The sequence below is a fragment of the Panulirus ornatus genome, chromosome 13, assembly GCF_036320965.1.
Source record: "Panulirus ornatus isolate Po-2019 chromosome 13, ASM3632096v1, whole genome shotgun sequence".
Lineage (NCBI taxonomy): Eukaryota > Metazoa > Arthropoda > Malacostraca > Decapoda > Palinuridae > Panulirus > Panulirus ornatus.
The window spans coordinates 44,571,981-44,587,925 of record NC_092236.1 but is presented as its reverse complement, the minus strand read 5'-3'; the positions used below and the strand labels follow the sequence as shown (position 1 = coordinate 44,587,925).

Genomic DNA, 15,945 nt, shown 5'->3' with positions numbered 1-15,945 from the left:
TTTCCACCTCCAATTTGGTCTCCCACTTTCTCCTCGTTCCCTCCACCTCCGACACATATATCCTCTTGGTCAATCTTTCCTCACGCATTCTCTCCATGTGACCAAACCATTTCAAAACACCCTCTTCTGCTCTCTCAACCACACTCTTTTTATTACCACACATCTCTCTTACCCTTACATTATTTACTCGATCAAACTACCTCACACCACATATTGTCCTCAAACATCTCATTTCCAGCACATCCACCCTCCTGCGCACAACTCTATCCATAGCCCACGCCTCGCAACCATACAACATTGTTGGAACCACTATTCCTTTAAACTTACCCATTTCTGCTTTCCGAGTTAGTGTTCTCGACTTCCAAACATTCTTCAAGGCTTCCTGAATTTTCGCCCCCTCCCCCACCCTATGATTCACTTCCGCTTCCATGGTTCCATCCGCTGCCAAAACCACTCCCAGATATCTAAAACACTTCACTTCTTCCAGTTTTTCTCCGTTCAAACTTACCTCCCAGTTGACTTGACCCTCAACAATACTTTACCTAATAACCTTGCTCTTACTCACTTTTACTCTCAACTTTCTTCTTTCACACATTTTACCAAACTCAGTCACCAGCTTCTGCAGTTTCTCACATAAATCAGCCACCAGCGCTGTATCATCAGCGAACAACAACTGACTCATTTCCCAAGCTCTCTCATCCACAGCAGACTGCATACTTGCCCCTCTTTCCAAAACTCTTGCATTCACCTCCCTAACAACCCCATCCATAAACAAATTAAGAAACCATGGAGACATCACACACCCCTGCCGCAAACCTACATTCACTGAGAACCAATCACTTTCTTCTCTTCCTACACGTACATATGCCTTACATCCTCGATAAAAACGTTTCACTGCTTCAAAAAACTTGCCTCCCACACCATATTTTCTTAATACCTTCCACGGAGCATCTCTATCAACTCCATCATATGCCTTCTCCAGATCCATAAATGCTACATACAAATCCATTTGCTTTTCTAAGGAAGAATTTTGGAGAGAAGGGCAAGTATGCAGTCTGTTGTGGATGAGAGGGCTTGGGAAGTGCGTCAGTTGTTGTTCGCTGATGATACAGCACCGGTGGCTGATTCGGGTGAGAAACTGCAGACGTTGGTGACTGAGTTTGGTGAAGTGTGTGAAAGAAGAAAGCCGAGAGTAAATGTGTATATATGTATATGTGCGTGTGTAGACGCATGTGCATGTGTATGTGGGTGGGTTGGGCCATTCTTTCGTTTGTTTCCTTGCGCTACCTCGCTAACGCGGGAAACATCGACTAAGTATAATGAATGATGATATCCCTGGGGATAGGGAAAAAAATACTTCCCACTCATTCCCGTGTGTCGTAGAAGGCGACTAAAGGAGACGGGAGCGGGAGGCTAGAAACCCTCCCCTCCTTGTATTTTAACTTTCTAAAAGGGGAAACAGAAGAAGGAGTCACGCGGGGAGTGCTCATCCTCCTCGAAGGCTCAGATTGGGGTGTCTAAACGTGTGTGGATGTAATCAAGATGAGAAAAAAAGGATAGATAGGTAGTATGTTTGAGGAAAGGAACCTGGACGTTTTGGCTCTGGGTAAAACGAAGCTCAAGGGTAAAGGGGAAGATTGGTTTGGGAATGTTTTGGTCGTAAACAGGGGTTGGTGAGGGGACAAGATCAAAGGAAGGAGTAGCACTACTCCTGAAACAGGAGTTGTGGGAGTATGTGATAGAATGTAAGAAAGTAAACTCTATATTGATATGGGTAAAACTGAAAATGGATGGTGAGAAATGGGTGATTATTGGTGCCTATGCACCTGGGCATGAGAAGAAAGATCACGAGAGGCAAGCGTTTTGGGAGCAGCTGAGTGAGTGTGTTAGCAGTTTTGATGCACCAGGCCGGGTTAGAATGATGGGTGATTTGAATGCAAAGGTGAGGAATGTGGCAGTTGAGGGAATAATTGGTGTACATGGAGTGTTCAGTGTAGTAAATGGAAATGGTGAGGAGCTTGTAGATTAATATGCTGAAAAAGGACTGGTGATTGGGAATACCTGGTTTAAAAAGAGAGATATAGATAATTATATGTATGTAAGGCGGTGAGATGGCCAGAGAGCGTTATTGGATTACGTTGTAATTGATAAGCGCGTGAAAGAATGACTTTTGGATGTCAATGTGCTGAGAGGTGCAACTGGAGGGATGTCTGATTGTTATCTTGTGGAGGCGAAGGTGAAGATTTGTAAAAGTTTCCAGAAAAGTAGAGAACATGTGGTGAAAAGAGTGGTGAGAGTAAGTGAGCTTAGGAAGAAGACTTGTTTGAGGAGGTACCAGGAGAGACTGAGTGCAGAATTGAAGAAGGTGAGAACAAAGGATGCAAGGGAAGTGGGGGAAGAATGGGATGTATTTAGGGTAGCAGTGATGGCTTGCGCAAAAGATTCTTGTGGCATGAGAAGCGTGGGAGGTGGGCAGATTAGAAAGGGTAGTGAGTGGTGGGATGAAGTAGTAAGATTATTAGTGAAAGAGAAGAGAGAGGCATTTGGACGATTTTTGCAGGGAAAAAATGCAATGAGTGGGAGATATATAAAAGAAAAGCAAGAGGTCAAGACAAAGGTGCAAGAAGTGAAAAAGAGGGCATATGAGAGTTGGGGTGAGAGAGTATCATTAAATTTGGGAGAGAATAAAAAGATGTTTTGGAAGGGGGTAAATAAAGTGCGTAAGATACGAGAACAAATGGTAACATCGGTGAAGGGGGTTAATGCGAAGGTAATAACAAGTAGTGGTGATGTGAGAAGGAGATGGAGTGAGTATTTTGAAGGTTTCTTGAATGTGTTTGATGGTAGAGTGGCAGATGTAGTGTTTTGGTCGAGGTGGTGTGGGAAGTGAGATTGTCAGGGAGAATGATTTGGTAAACAGAGAAGAGGTAATGAAAGCTTTGCGGAAGATGAAAGCCGGTAAGGCAGCAGGTTTGGATAGTATTGCAGTTGAATTTATTAAAAAGGGGGGTGACTGTATTGTTGCCTGGTTGGTGAGGATATTCAATGTATGTATGGCTCATGGTGAAGTGCCTGAGGATTGGTGGAATGCATGCATAGTGCCATTGTGCAAAGGCAAAGGGGATAGAGGTGAGTGTTCAAATTACAGAGGTATAAGTTTGTTGAGTATTCCTGGGAAATTGTATGGGAGGGCATTGATTGAGAGGGTGAAGGCATGTACAGAGCATCAGATTGGGAAGAGCAGTGTGGTTTCAGAAGTGGTATCAAGAGTGTATGGTGTGGGAGGCAAGTTACTGGAAGCAGTGAAAAGTTTATATCGAGGATGTAAGGCATGTGTACGAATAGGAAGAGAGGAAAGTGATTTGTTCGCAGTGAATGTTGGTTTTCGGAAGGGGTGCGTGATGTCTCTATGGTTGTTTAATTTGCTTATTGATGGGGTTGTTAGGGAGGTGAATGCAAGAGTTTTGGAGAGAGGGGTAAGTATGCAGTCTGTTGTGGATGAGAGGGCTTGGGAAGTGAGGCAGTTGTTGTTCGCTGATGATACAGCGCTAGTTGTTGATTCGGGTGAGAAACTGTAGAAGCTGGTGACTGATTTGCGTGAGAAACTGCAGAAGCTGGTGACTGAATTTGGTAAAGTGTGTGAAAGAAGAAAGCTGAAAGTAAATCTGAATAAGAGTAAGGTTATTAGGTACAGGAGGGTTGAGGAACAAGTAAATTGGGAGGTAAGTTTGAATGGAGAAAACCTGGAGGAAGTGAAATGTTGCAGACATCTGGGAATGGATTTGTCAGCGGATGGAACCATGGAAGCGGAAGTGAGTCACAGGGTGGGGGAGGGGGTGAAGGTTCTGGGAGCGTTGAAGAATGTGTGGAAGGCGAGAACATTATTTCGGAAAGCAAAAATGAGTATGTTTGAAGGAATAGGGGTTCCAGCAATGTTATATGGTTGCAAGGCGTGGGCTATAGAAAGGGTTGTTCAGAGGAGGCTGGATGTGTTAGAAATGAGATGTTCGAGTACAATATGTGGTGTGAGGTGGTTTGATTGAGTAAGCCATGTAATGTTAGGGTAAGAGAGTTGTGTGGTAATAAAAAGAGTGTGGTTGAGAGAGCAAAAGAGGGTGTTTTGAAATGGGTTGGTCACATGGAGAGAATGAGTGAGGAAAGATTGACAAATTGGATATATGTGTCAGAGGTGGAGGGAACGAGGAGAAGTGGTCGACCAAACTGGAGGTGGAAGGATAGAATGAAAAAGATTTTAAGCGATCGGGGCCTATACATGCAGGAGGGTGAAAGGCGTGTAAGAAATAGAGTGAATAGGAGCGATGTGGTATACCGGGGTCGACGTGCTGTTAATGGATTGAATCAGGGCATGTGAAGCGTCTAGGGTAAACCATGGAAAGTTTTGTGGGGCCTGTGTGTGGAAAGGGAGCTGTGGTTACTGTGCATTATACATGACAGCTAGAGATTGCGTGTGAACGAATGTGGCCTTTGTTGTCTTTTCCTAGCGCTACCTCATGAGCCTGCAGGGGGAAGGGGTTGTCATTTCATGTGTGGCGGGGTGGCGAAGGAAGTGAATGAAGGGAGGAAGTATGAATTATGTTCATGTGTATTTATGTATATACCAATACATTGAAATGTATTGGTATGTATATGTGCGTGTGTGGACGTGCATGTATATGCATGTGTATGTGGGTGGGTTAATCCATTCTTTCGTCTGTTTCCTTGCACTCCTTGCTGGAAGTGAGATGTTTGAGGACAATATGTGGTGTGAGGTTGTTTGACCGAGTAAGTAATGAAAGGGTAAGAGTGATGTGTGGTAATAAAAAGAGTGTGGTTGAGAGAGCAGAAGAGGGTGTTTTGAAATGGTTTGGTCACATGGAGAGAATGAGTGAGGAAAGATTGACCAAGAGGATATATGTGTCGGAGGTGGAGGGAACGAGGAGAAGTGGGAGACCAAATTGGAGGTGGAAAGATGGAGTGAAAAAGATTTTGAGTGATCGGGGCCTGAACATGCAGGAGGGTGAAAGGCGTGCAAGGAATAGAGTGAGTTGGTATGATATGGTATACCGGGGTCGACGTACTATCAGTGGATTGAACCAGGGCATGTGAAGCGTCTGGGGTAAACCATGGAAAGTTCTGTGGGCCCTGGATGTGGAAAGGGAGCTGTGGTTTCGGGCATTATTACATGACAGCTAGAGACTGAGCGTGAACGAATGTGGCCTTTGTTGTCTTTTCCTAGCGTTACCTCGCACACATGAGGGGGAGGGGGATGTTATTCCATGTTTGGCGAGGTGGCAATGGGAATAAATAAAGGCAGACAGTATGAATTATGTACTTGTGTATATATGTATATGTCTGTGTGTGTATATATATATGTACATTGAGATGTATAGGTATGTATATTTGAGTGTGTGGACGTGTATGTATATACATGTGTATGGTGTTAGGCTGGGCCATTTCTTTCGTCTGTTTCCTTGCGCTACCTCGCAAACGCGGGAGACAGCGACAAAGCAAAATAAATAAATAAATAAAATATATATATATATATATATATATATATATATATATATATATATATATATATATATATATATATATATATATATATAGCATCGCTATCCCATGCTCCAGCGAGGTAACGTCAGGAAAACAAAAAAAGGCCACATTCGTTCATACTCATTCTCTAGCTGTCATGTGTAATGGACCGAAACCACAGCTTCCTATCCAAATCGAGGCCCCAGAGATCTCTCCGTGGTTTACCCCAAACGCTTCACATGCCTTGGTTCAGTCCATTGGTAGCACGTCGACCCCGGTATACCTCATCGTTCCAATGCATTCTATTCCTTACTTGCCTCTCACCCTCCTGTATGTTCAGGCCGCGATCGCTCAAAATCTTTTTCACTCCAGCCTTCCACCTCCAATTTGGTCTCCCGCTTCTCCTTGTTCCCTTCACTTCTGACACATATATCCTCTTTGTCAATCTTTCCTCACGCATTCTCTCTATATCAACAAGCCATTTCAACACACCTTCCTCTGCTCTCTTAATTATGCTCTTTTCATTTCCACACACCACTCTTATCCTTTCATTACTCACTCGATCAAACCACTTCACACCACATATTGTCCTTAAACATCTCATTTCCAACACCTCCACCCTCTTCCGTACAACCTTATCTATAGCCCATGCCATGCAACCATATAACACTGGTGGAACTAATATTCCTTCAAACATACCCATTTTTGCTCTCCGAGATAACGTTCTCTCCTTCCACACATTCTTCATCGCCAGCTTGCATATAGCATATAGACACGAGCTATATTCGGTTTCATCACTAGTTACATGGGCGACCGACATACAACTGATCCCGTCACGTCTCATATTACAGATGACGCAGACGGTGTACCTGCCGGCTGGAGAGTCATACTGGCAGCACCTGTGGGATCATGCAGGCGGCGTTGTGATGGGTCCTGCCAACGTGACTGTTGCCGCGCCCCTTGGCTACCCCGCCGTCTTCTACAGGCAGCTCTCTCCCTGGCAGAAGCTCTTCCGTGAGATCAGGCAGGAGTTCGGTTATTAGGTTCCTCCCTGTCCAAGAAGTCCAGAAGTTGCCTTCACCAGCTGGTCAGAGCTTCAGGATTTGCTAGAAACACGCCATCAGAACTTTATGCCTCGTAGAAATGCACGTAATAAAACTAGTACGTCCTTACGATGCTGTGTATTGCTTACCATTTTCACCAACCAAAGTCATAATCTGAGCCTTATATAGCAAGTAGGATTTTCAGAGTTAATGGTTCCTTTTAGTATAGCTCTGTATTTCGTCTCCTGTTGCTACGGTGGTCACATGACACCTGTAGCTAATTCCCTCTGGCAGCAGGATGCTCTTTACGAGCTGACGACGTGTAGTTGTGTTCCTGACTGTGCTGACGACGTGTAGCTGTCAGTCCTCCAGTGATGAGAGGATATTCCTCATAAACTGACGACGTGTGGTTTCCAGTCAGGCTGGTGGTCGTCACTGACAACCACACGACCTGACAACGTGCGTGTGAAGAACGGTGTCACTCCAGGGTCAAAGGTGATCATTTATGGGTAGTGAGGCTCCTTAAATAGTCGAACTGGTTCTGAAGCTACTGGGGCAAATAGGAGCTCTGATCTAATTGGCTTTGAAGCCACTGAGGTAAAATAGGAGTCTGGTGTAATTGGTTCTGAAGCTAGCGTGGTAAATGGGAGCTCTGGTCTATATGGCTCTGTAGCTGCCGAGGAAAATAGGTTCTCTGGTCTAATTGGTTCTGAAGGTCAAGATGAAAAACGTATTTTCTCTGGTATAGTTGTTCCTAAAGACCTGAAGGGTAGGTTTTCTGGTGTGTCTGGTTCTTAACGTCCTAAGTTAAATGAGTTCTTTTGTCTAATTCGTCTTGAAGATACTGAGGGAAATTGGTTCGTTGATTTAATTGGTTCATAGGCTGCCGAGGTAAGAAGCTTCTCTAGTCTAATCAGCTGTAAAGCTAATGAGGTGTGTGTGTGTGTGTGTGTGTGTGTGTGTGTGTGTGTGTGTCTGTACACTGGTTGCAGAGTGATGATGGTGAAGCCTTATGATAGACGTGTGGTAACGTCAGTCTTCACTTCAATCAAAACACGTTTTCCCACGAGGTGAGGCGGACTTGTCCCGGGACAGAGGAGGAGGAGGAGGAGGAGGAGGAGGCTGGATTTTTTACCGTTGGTTAATGAGCCATCGTCAGCTGACTGACGCACCGCAGCCGGCCGTCCTGAGCCCTGCTGGACATCGTCTGCGTCCGCCGCCGCGCTGTGTGTGTTGCTGAATTCAGCGGCTGTCAACAGTATACAGTCATTAAGGCAATACCCGTACAATACACGTCAGACGGACAATATGTATTACAGAATTGTAAAAGATTTTGAATACAACATTTATGAGTACCATCACTGAGGGGCCCCGCCTTAACTATTTTTGCTATTCAACTGTCGCACAGAATACATTTGGCAGACTAACATTTTGGCGAAATAAGATTTACGATGCAGCTGTGGGTGTGAGTGACAACACATTCCTGTGGGTGGTTCCACAATGCACTGTCTGGTGTAAGGACTGACAGCATCAGAGAGAGAGAGGTGTGGCGGTAAGTGCAGTCTGTTTGAGAGGACCGACCGAGGCGGACTGAGGGGCCTCAGGCGCACGAAAGGGATGAATGGAGAGAAGCTGACTAAGAGGATCTATGTATCAGTAGTGGAGGGAACAGAGGGGAGGAGGAGACTAAGAAGGAGGCTTTGGGGTATCGGGGGCCTGTGTAATCAGGACGGTGAGCGGCGTGCATGATATAGTATGAACTAGATCGATATGCTGTATAGGGGTGAAATGTTAAATGAGAGACAGGAGATGGTCGGTGAGAGTTAGGAGGATCACTGTGTTAAACGCCTCTTAGCAGGTGAGGCAAGAGGAACTAAAGATAATCCTGCATGCTTTTTCTTCATCTTTTCTAGTAGCCATTATCATGTGGTGGGATAAGAATGAAGACCTGGCAGGAGAAACATATGTGAGTTTGGGAAGCCTGAGAATTGTGTAGATGTTGTTGAGTTCAGGAGTAGGGAGCGCATGTGTCGTGAATCAGTGTCGGTACAAAAGCAAGGGGATTTGATGCTGATGATGAAGTGTTGGATTTAACAACCTGCAGAAGGCTGTTGTCTAATGAGACAGTAAGGGTTAGGACAGGGTTGACGTGCATGACTATAGTCTTGGTTTGGTTGACGGTAACGTGACTGGTGGTGGCACAACTCAAGTGGCTGTTAGAGAATTCTGGTGGGCAGTGTTGTTAGATGAGCTACTGCCACTGTTGACACCAGTGGCAGAGTCGTCAACGTACTGCCATCGAGTAAGTACATCCATCAACACCTTTAAAGTGATGAGGAAACACAAGGGTTCCCATCTTTGTGTACTGGGACGCCGCAGGTGAGGGGGGAGAGGAGGGAAGAAATAGCCCGTCAGAAGCGTACAGCCTGACGCCGTTCACTGAGAAAGTCTGTAAACCAAGGGATGAAACTTCTCCGTAACCCAGTCCTGATGGCTCTCTTGGGTGACTGGATCGAAAGTTTTATTCAAGTCTGCGAACACAAGAGCCACAGAGGTCTTACGTTTATAGGTAAGTCCCAAGAAGCTGGCAGAAGTCGTGTTATCAAACTCCTGAGAGTCTTCAGAGCTTGCAACGCCTATTTAAGCCCAGTGAACACTGGCATTTCATAGATTAGATCGGAGTGATGCAAATGGGCTGTAACTCATCGAGCGATTGTAGGACTGTTGATTTTGATATCGGAGAAACTGGTAAGAACGGCTAGAACACAAGAGTTTACATAGTTCAGGAAAAAAACTCACTGTAGAATATCAATGGTTAGTTAGTGGGTGTAGTGGAGCGTTCTGTCTAGAGGTGTGTAATCGTCTTGTTCAAATTCATATACTGACTCAGTGAGTGATGATGGTGATGGAAAGTAGGCTGGAAGGAACAAGGCAGGAGAGTGTCTGGCAGATGAGGGCTATGTGATTCTTATTACGTTATGGTGAATCTATCATTGAAGAGATGAGGGAGTCTTCTTGTTGAGACCACTCAACTCCCTCCGTTTCCCTATAACACTGGTTGACGTTGGAATGCTTCAGGTGTTATAGTTTGGGTGGGTAATAAAATCTTTTCTCAATACGTATTTCACAAGTCACATTGTCACACGCTGCTCTCTTGTTGTAGAGGTTAGATATATTGAGGTGGAAGGCCTGGGTCTCGGTTGCTACGTTAGTCTCTTAATCCGGGGTTGTAGTTCGGGTCATGTCAGCTGGTTTCATGTCATGGTGTGCACTTCGACATTTCATGTATATGTCATCAACGCTTAGAACTTCAGCGTATGCACAATCCACTCCCCAGACGGAGGCGTTGTGGCCTCAGATAGTGGGTCTCGTGAGAGAGGAGGGCCAGAGAATTGACATATGTGTAAATGGATGTATGTTGCTATTGATGGATGGTGTGGCTGAAGAGGTAGGTCCTGGTCAGCCATACCACTTAGAATAATGAATGTCAAGAATGATGTGACCGAGTGGGGAGGTCTACACCTTATGGTACGTGCAACTGCTTCTGTGTGTCTGTCGGCGTCCGTACGAGTACTTTAATGAGCTCTGAGGTGTTGGTATGATGGTTCATAAGAGTATCTTTAGTGTGTGTTCGTGTGTGTGTGTGTGTGTGTGTGTGTGTGTGTAGTTAACCATCTGTAGTGTACGGAGAGGGAATTTTACACTGTGGATTCCCATCTGTTGAACATGTTTGTTTGTGATTACAATTCATGATTCTTGTTTGTATGTGACAGCGAGTAAGTTTTACACTCGTCTCTCAAACTTGTATATATGTATAACGTCTTTACTTCTATGTACACACACACACACACACACACACACACACACACACACACACACACACACACACACACAATTCTAGAGTCAGGTACCCATTCATGGACCAGCCTCGAGGGGAGGGATGAACACCTGCTTTAAAGTTGGCTGACTGCCATGTGGATCCGACACCGAGCTGGCCCAAGCTGACTCATGGTCAGTAACGTTAACTACTGCACCACGGAGACCCGTGGTATGTGTAAATGAATAAATGAATAAATAAAGAACATTTGAGGAATTACATAGCGGGAGGGGGGGGGGTGAGCCATGATTGCTATTAGTTAATGACTAAGGAGTTTAAGACCAAGTTGGAGCTGGATATCTCTACGATTTGGATAAGCACATGAATGAAGTCTACCAACACAGAACAGAAATTTTACCAAGCAAATTTCATGGTCTCCACATTATATGTTTGGTGGTGATCAGTTTTGTATTACGTGATATAAAGGACATACTGGATAAAGTGCAGTAGTTTTATGTTAACATATTCTATGTATTTAATAGCGATCACTGAGTCATGTAGAATTACACACTTCTTGAACTGCAGTAACACTGTGTTGACGTACATCATGTACTTAATGATAAACATTAAATGATAAATATTCTCACGGTGGTTGCGTTACAGTAACACAGTGGTTGACACACACATAACAATGTGAAAACTAAGATATGCTTGCTAAACTGTGCACTTGTTCATGCCATTCACAGTGGTTGGCACAGGTCAGCTGTTGTATCTGTACGAGCGCTGGTTGGCACCAGGTGATTGTGGTGAGGGACGTCGGTCAGCGGGGGTTAGTCTTGGTGGTGCTGGTGTCTGGCCTGACCATGGTGTTTCCACTGAGCGATCGCCCATCTGACCCTCGAGGAACTTTAAGGTCAGAGGACCAGAGAATACCTAGACTCTTTTGTTTACAGTGAGGCGACTGGTCGGGGCTCCCACATAGGCCTCTCGCGAGACTCCTCACTTGGCCACTGGTGTAGGTGTCAGCATGTATTTTCAGTGGTGGTTGGATTGATGTGATTGAGCGAGACACAAGAACACCTCACAAGTTTAACATTTGAGGTTTTTTTTTTATTCTTTATTACCTGCAAGTTTGACCTATTGAGCATAACGGTACGTACCTATACTGCCCAAGGATCATACCGTCGTGCTCAAGGGTCATACCGTCGTGCTCAAGGGTCATACTGTCGTGCTCAAGGGTCATACTGTCGTGCTCAAGGGTCATACTGTCGTGCTCAAGGGTCATACCGTCGTGTTCAAGGATCATACCGTCGTGCTCAAGGGTCATACCGTCGTGCTCAAGGGTCATACCGTCGTGCTCAAGGATCATACCGTCGTGCTCAAGGGTCATACCGTCGTGCTCAAGGGTCATACCGTCGTGCTCAAGGATCATACCGTCGTGCTCAAGGGTCATACCGTCGTGCTCAAGGGTCATACCGTTGTGCTCAAGGATCATACCGTCGTGTTCAAGGGTCATACCGTCGTGCTCAAGGGTCATACCGTCGTGCTCAAGGGTCATACCGTCGTGCTCAAGGGTCATACTGTCGTGCTCAAGGGTCATACCGTCGTGCTCAAGGGTCATACCGTCGTGCTCAAGGGTCATACTGTCGTGCTCAAGGGTCATACTGTCGTGCTCAAGGGTCATACCGTCGTGCTCAAGGATGATACCGTCGTGCTCAAGGATCGTTCTATCATGCCATATCAGGATCATACCGTCGTGCTCAAGGGTCATACCGTCGTGCTCAAGGATCGTACCATCGAACTCAAGGATCTTGCGCAAGGATCGTACCGTCGAGCTCAAACAGATGATGTAAAAGAAAATACCGCCGTCTCTCCCTCCGCCTACAATACCTCTCATCAGACAGTTATATTATCTCAGAAGAACCAAGTTTGACGAGCCATTTATATTCGAGTGATAAAGTCTGCTTTAAATAAGATTTTCTGCCGGGCTCCTAAGTCTTTGAGAAGAATAATGAGGAAAGTATCGGTGGGGATAAAAATTCCTCCTTCAATAATATGGAAATTATATGCCATTTCAAAATTACATCAACTTCTTTCTGTAAAGACTCGTGTTCGGCACTTCTAGCCGACCTTTTGAATTTCCCGCGCGCGCCTTTTTGTGTGAAGCGTCACATGGCGGGCGGGAGACGAGCGCTAAGAGGATCAACACAAATCCCGTAGCAAAGCCGATTGGATCCTATTGAGGAGCGCGCCTAGGTGATTAAATTCTAATTACGAAAATGGCGCCGATTCGCAAGTGTTAATAGAATGGTAATGAAGTGAGAGATTGAGGAGTTTATGAGCAAACACGCTGTTGGAGGAGATACGAGACTTTCCATTGTTGGAATTTAATGATTTTTCCTCCGGCGCTCCTCTCGGTGATTGATTGTCTTGTTTGTTTTCCTAATAGCTCTTGTGCCTTTCGACTTTCCTCCACTTATGACTGTCTGAGCGCTGATATTTAAGAAAATCTTTTACGAGGAGTTAGCATGTTAGGATGAACGTTGATACAGGGAATGACTGTTTTGCATATACACATTGCTTTAGAATTCTGCTGAAAAACTGATAGACGACAGTAAATCATATATATATATATATATATATATATATATATATATATATATATATATATATATATATATATATAAGCACTTACTCTTGTAAGCAGAAAATTATGTTATGAGACATCCAGACGAATGCATAAACAGGGAGTAAAAACCTCCACAAGAGATCGTTGCGGGCGGCCCGCCAGCCGACTTCCTCAGTGAGGTGTAACGTCATCCCATTTTCTCCAGCCGTAATCTGGGAAAATGGACCGGTGTGGCGTGGGTCATGGGGGGACTTAAGTAATTAGGTATTTGGGGTGTTTTATTAGCTTCCACTGTGTGACGAGTTAGGGCAGCTTAGGCTGATGGGAAACAGGCTCGTGGGAGGGAGTGCCGGCGCTCCCTTAAATGTTCACAAAATAGAACATGGGAATTGTTTTCTTTATGTTCTTTGAATGTCGGGAGGGTTGAAATGTACGGTTTAATGTTTTATATAGTGTGAGAGTGATATTAATGGATTAAAATGGCTCTGTAGGAATACGGTTCTTCTGTCGAGTGTATGGTTTAGCGGGCTGGTTGTGTGTGGGTAGAGTGGGAGTGTGTGTGGTGTGAGGCTTAGTGTCTGGAGAGGCTGGCTGTGTGTTCGTGGTGGGGGTATGGTAGTATATGTAGGGGTGTTGGTGTGTAGTGAAGGAGAGGATGGTAGTGTAGGGGGTGTTTGTGTGTGTTGTAGGGGTAGGGTTGTGTATGTAGGAGGTATTTGTGTGTAAGAGAGGATGGTAGTTAGGGGGGTGGGCTGTTTGTGTGTGGTGTGGGGGTATGGTAGTATATGTAGGGGTGTTTGTGTGTAGTGAAGGAGAGGATGGTAGTGTAGGGGGTGTTTGTGTGTGTTGTAGGGGTATGGTTGTGTATGTAGGAGGTATTTGTGTGTAAGAGAGGATGGTAGTTAGGGTAGGGTGGGTGTTTGTGTGTGGTGCGGGGGTATGGCAATGTATGTAAGTGGGGGGAGGGTGTGTGTAGTGAAGGAGGATGGTAGTGTTTGGGGGGGTGTTTGTGTGTGGTGTGGGAGTATGGTAGTGTATGTAGGGGGGGTTTGTGTGTAAGGGAGTGTGGTAGTTATGGGTGCGGGTGCTTGTGTGTGGTGTAGGGATATAGTCGTGTATGTAGGGGTGTTGGTGTGTAGTGTGAGAGTATGTTTGTGTGTAGGGGTGTTTGTGTGTAAGGGAGGACGGTTGTGTAAGGGGAACTGAGTATGTGTCACGTGGGGTACGGGTGACTTCTTCAGGACCATTACATGTTATCGTCTCCATCACTGACCTGCACACACACAAGTCTCTGGTAGAATTTCAAAATCTGCCGATGACACGACGTCAGGAAACACAGCCCAGTCAGGGGAATGTGTCGCAATTCCTCAGTATGATTCACACATGTTGTCTGTAGTGGACATGATTCACACATGTTGTCTGTAGTGGACATAGACGTGGCCGATGAACTTCAACGGAGACGATGCAACTTAATGCATTTGTGGATATGATGATAATAATTATGAATATCAAATGTTCCGTAGGATATCATTACGAGTACAAGAAGAGAGAAGAAGCTTGGAGAAATCATCAGCAATGAAAGTATTATACGTAAACCAACAACTAACTGCAGGTAATAAAGCATACATACTGTAATTGCTGTTCACATCATGTAAATCAACTCTGATTAAGAATATCATGTTCAGTTCTGGTTACCAAAGTTGGTTAGGGACGAAAGAAAATTGTAGTTCATACAAAGAAGAGCAACAAAACTAATCTCGTCGCTATACATACCTTGATGAAGAATGACTCTGGCAATAATAACTCTCTCTAAAATCAGTTACTCCAAAAAGCGCAGACCTTGATGAATGCTTGCAGGAGTTTCCACGATCTATGTATGAATATATATATATATATATATATATAGTGGTTCCAACAATGTTGTATGGTTGCGAGGCGTGGGCTATGGATAGAGTTGTGCGCAGGAGGATGGATGTGCTGGAAATGAGATGTTTGAGGACAATGTGTGGTGTGAGGTGGTTTGATCGAGTGAGTAACGTAAGGGTAAGAGAGATGTGTGGAAATAAAAAGAGCGTGGTTGAGAGAGCAGAAGAGGGTGTTTTGAAGTGGTTTGGGCACATGGAGAGGATGAGTGAGGAAAGATTGACCAAGAGGATATATGTGTCGGAGGTGGAGGGAACAAGGAGAAGAGGGAGACCAAATTGGAGGTGGAAAGATGGAGTGAAAAAGATTTTGTGTGATCGGGGCCTGAACATGCAGGAGGGTGAAAGGAGGGCAAGGAATAGAGTGAATTGGAGCGATGTGGTATACCGGGGTTGACGTGCTGTCAGTGGATTGAATCAAGGCATGTGAAGCGTCTGGGGTAAACCATGGAAAGCTGTGTAGGTATGTATATTTGCGTGTGTGGACGTATGTATATACATGTGTATGGGGGGGGGGGGGGTTGGGCTATTTCTTTCGTCTGTTTCCTTGCGCTACCTCGCAAACGCGGGAGACAGCGACAAAGTATAATAAAAAAAAGAAAAATATATATATATATATATATATATATATATATGTATATATATATATATATATATATATATATATATATATATATATATATATAAAACACGAGAGTCTGTACCTCTGTCTGTCTGTCTGTCTCTGTGTCTAACTACCCCGAGGTCATTGGGCCGATCTTAACCAAATTTTGTGGGATAAAAGTTTAGGACAAGGGGAATCTTAATGAAGGGTTCTCCACCCTCTCCAGTCCTCATCTCTCATGTGGGGAATGTGAAACCTTTTGGCCATATTTACTATGGATGAATGTGGCTTGATGATATGTACAGTTTTATCAGTACCAAACATAGCCTGGGGGAGCCCTGGGCTGGCCCCTGATGACTCATAGTCAGCAGCGTTAACCGCTACACCACGGAGACCTG

The 15,945-nt window shown here is 44.8% G+C and overlaps 1 protein-coding gene across 1 annotated transcript in view; it reads left to right on the top strand.

The window, feature by feature from the left end:
- The window catches only part of LOC139752607 (sulfoquinovosidase-like), a 35,934-nt gene extending 29,229 nt beyond the window's left edge, over positions 1 to 6,705 (top strand). The window contains exon 13 of the mRNA XM_071668362.1: positions 6,384 to 6,705. Within this exon, the coding sequence (XP_071524463.1) occupies positions 6,384 to 6,575 (192 nt within the window). The 3' untranslated portion in view covers positions 6,576 to 6,705. The remainder of the gene's footprint in view (positions 1 to 6,383) is intronic.
- Positions 6,706 to 15,945: the final 9,240 nt, after the last annotated feature.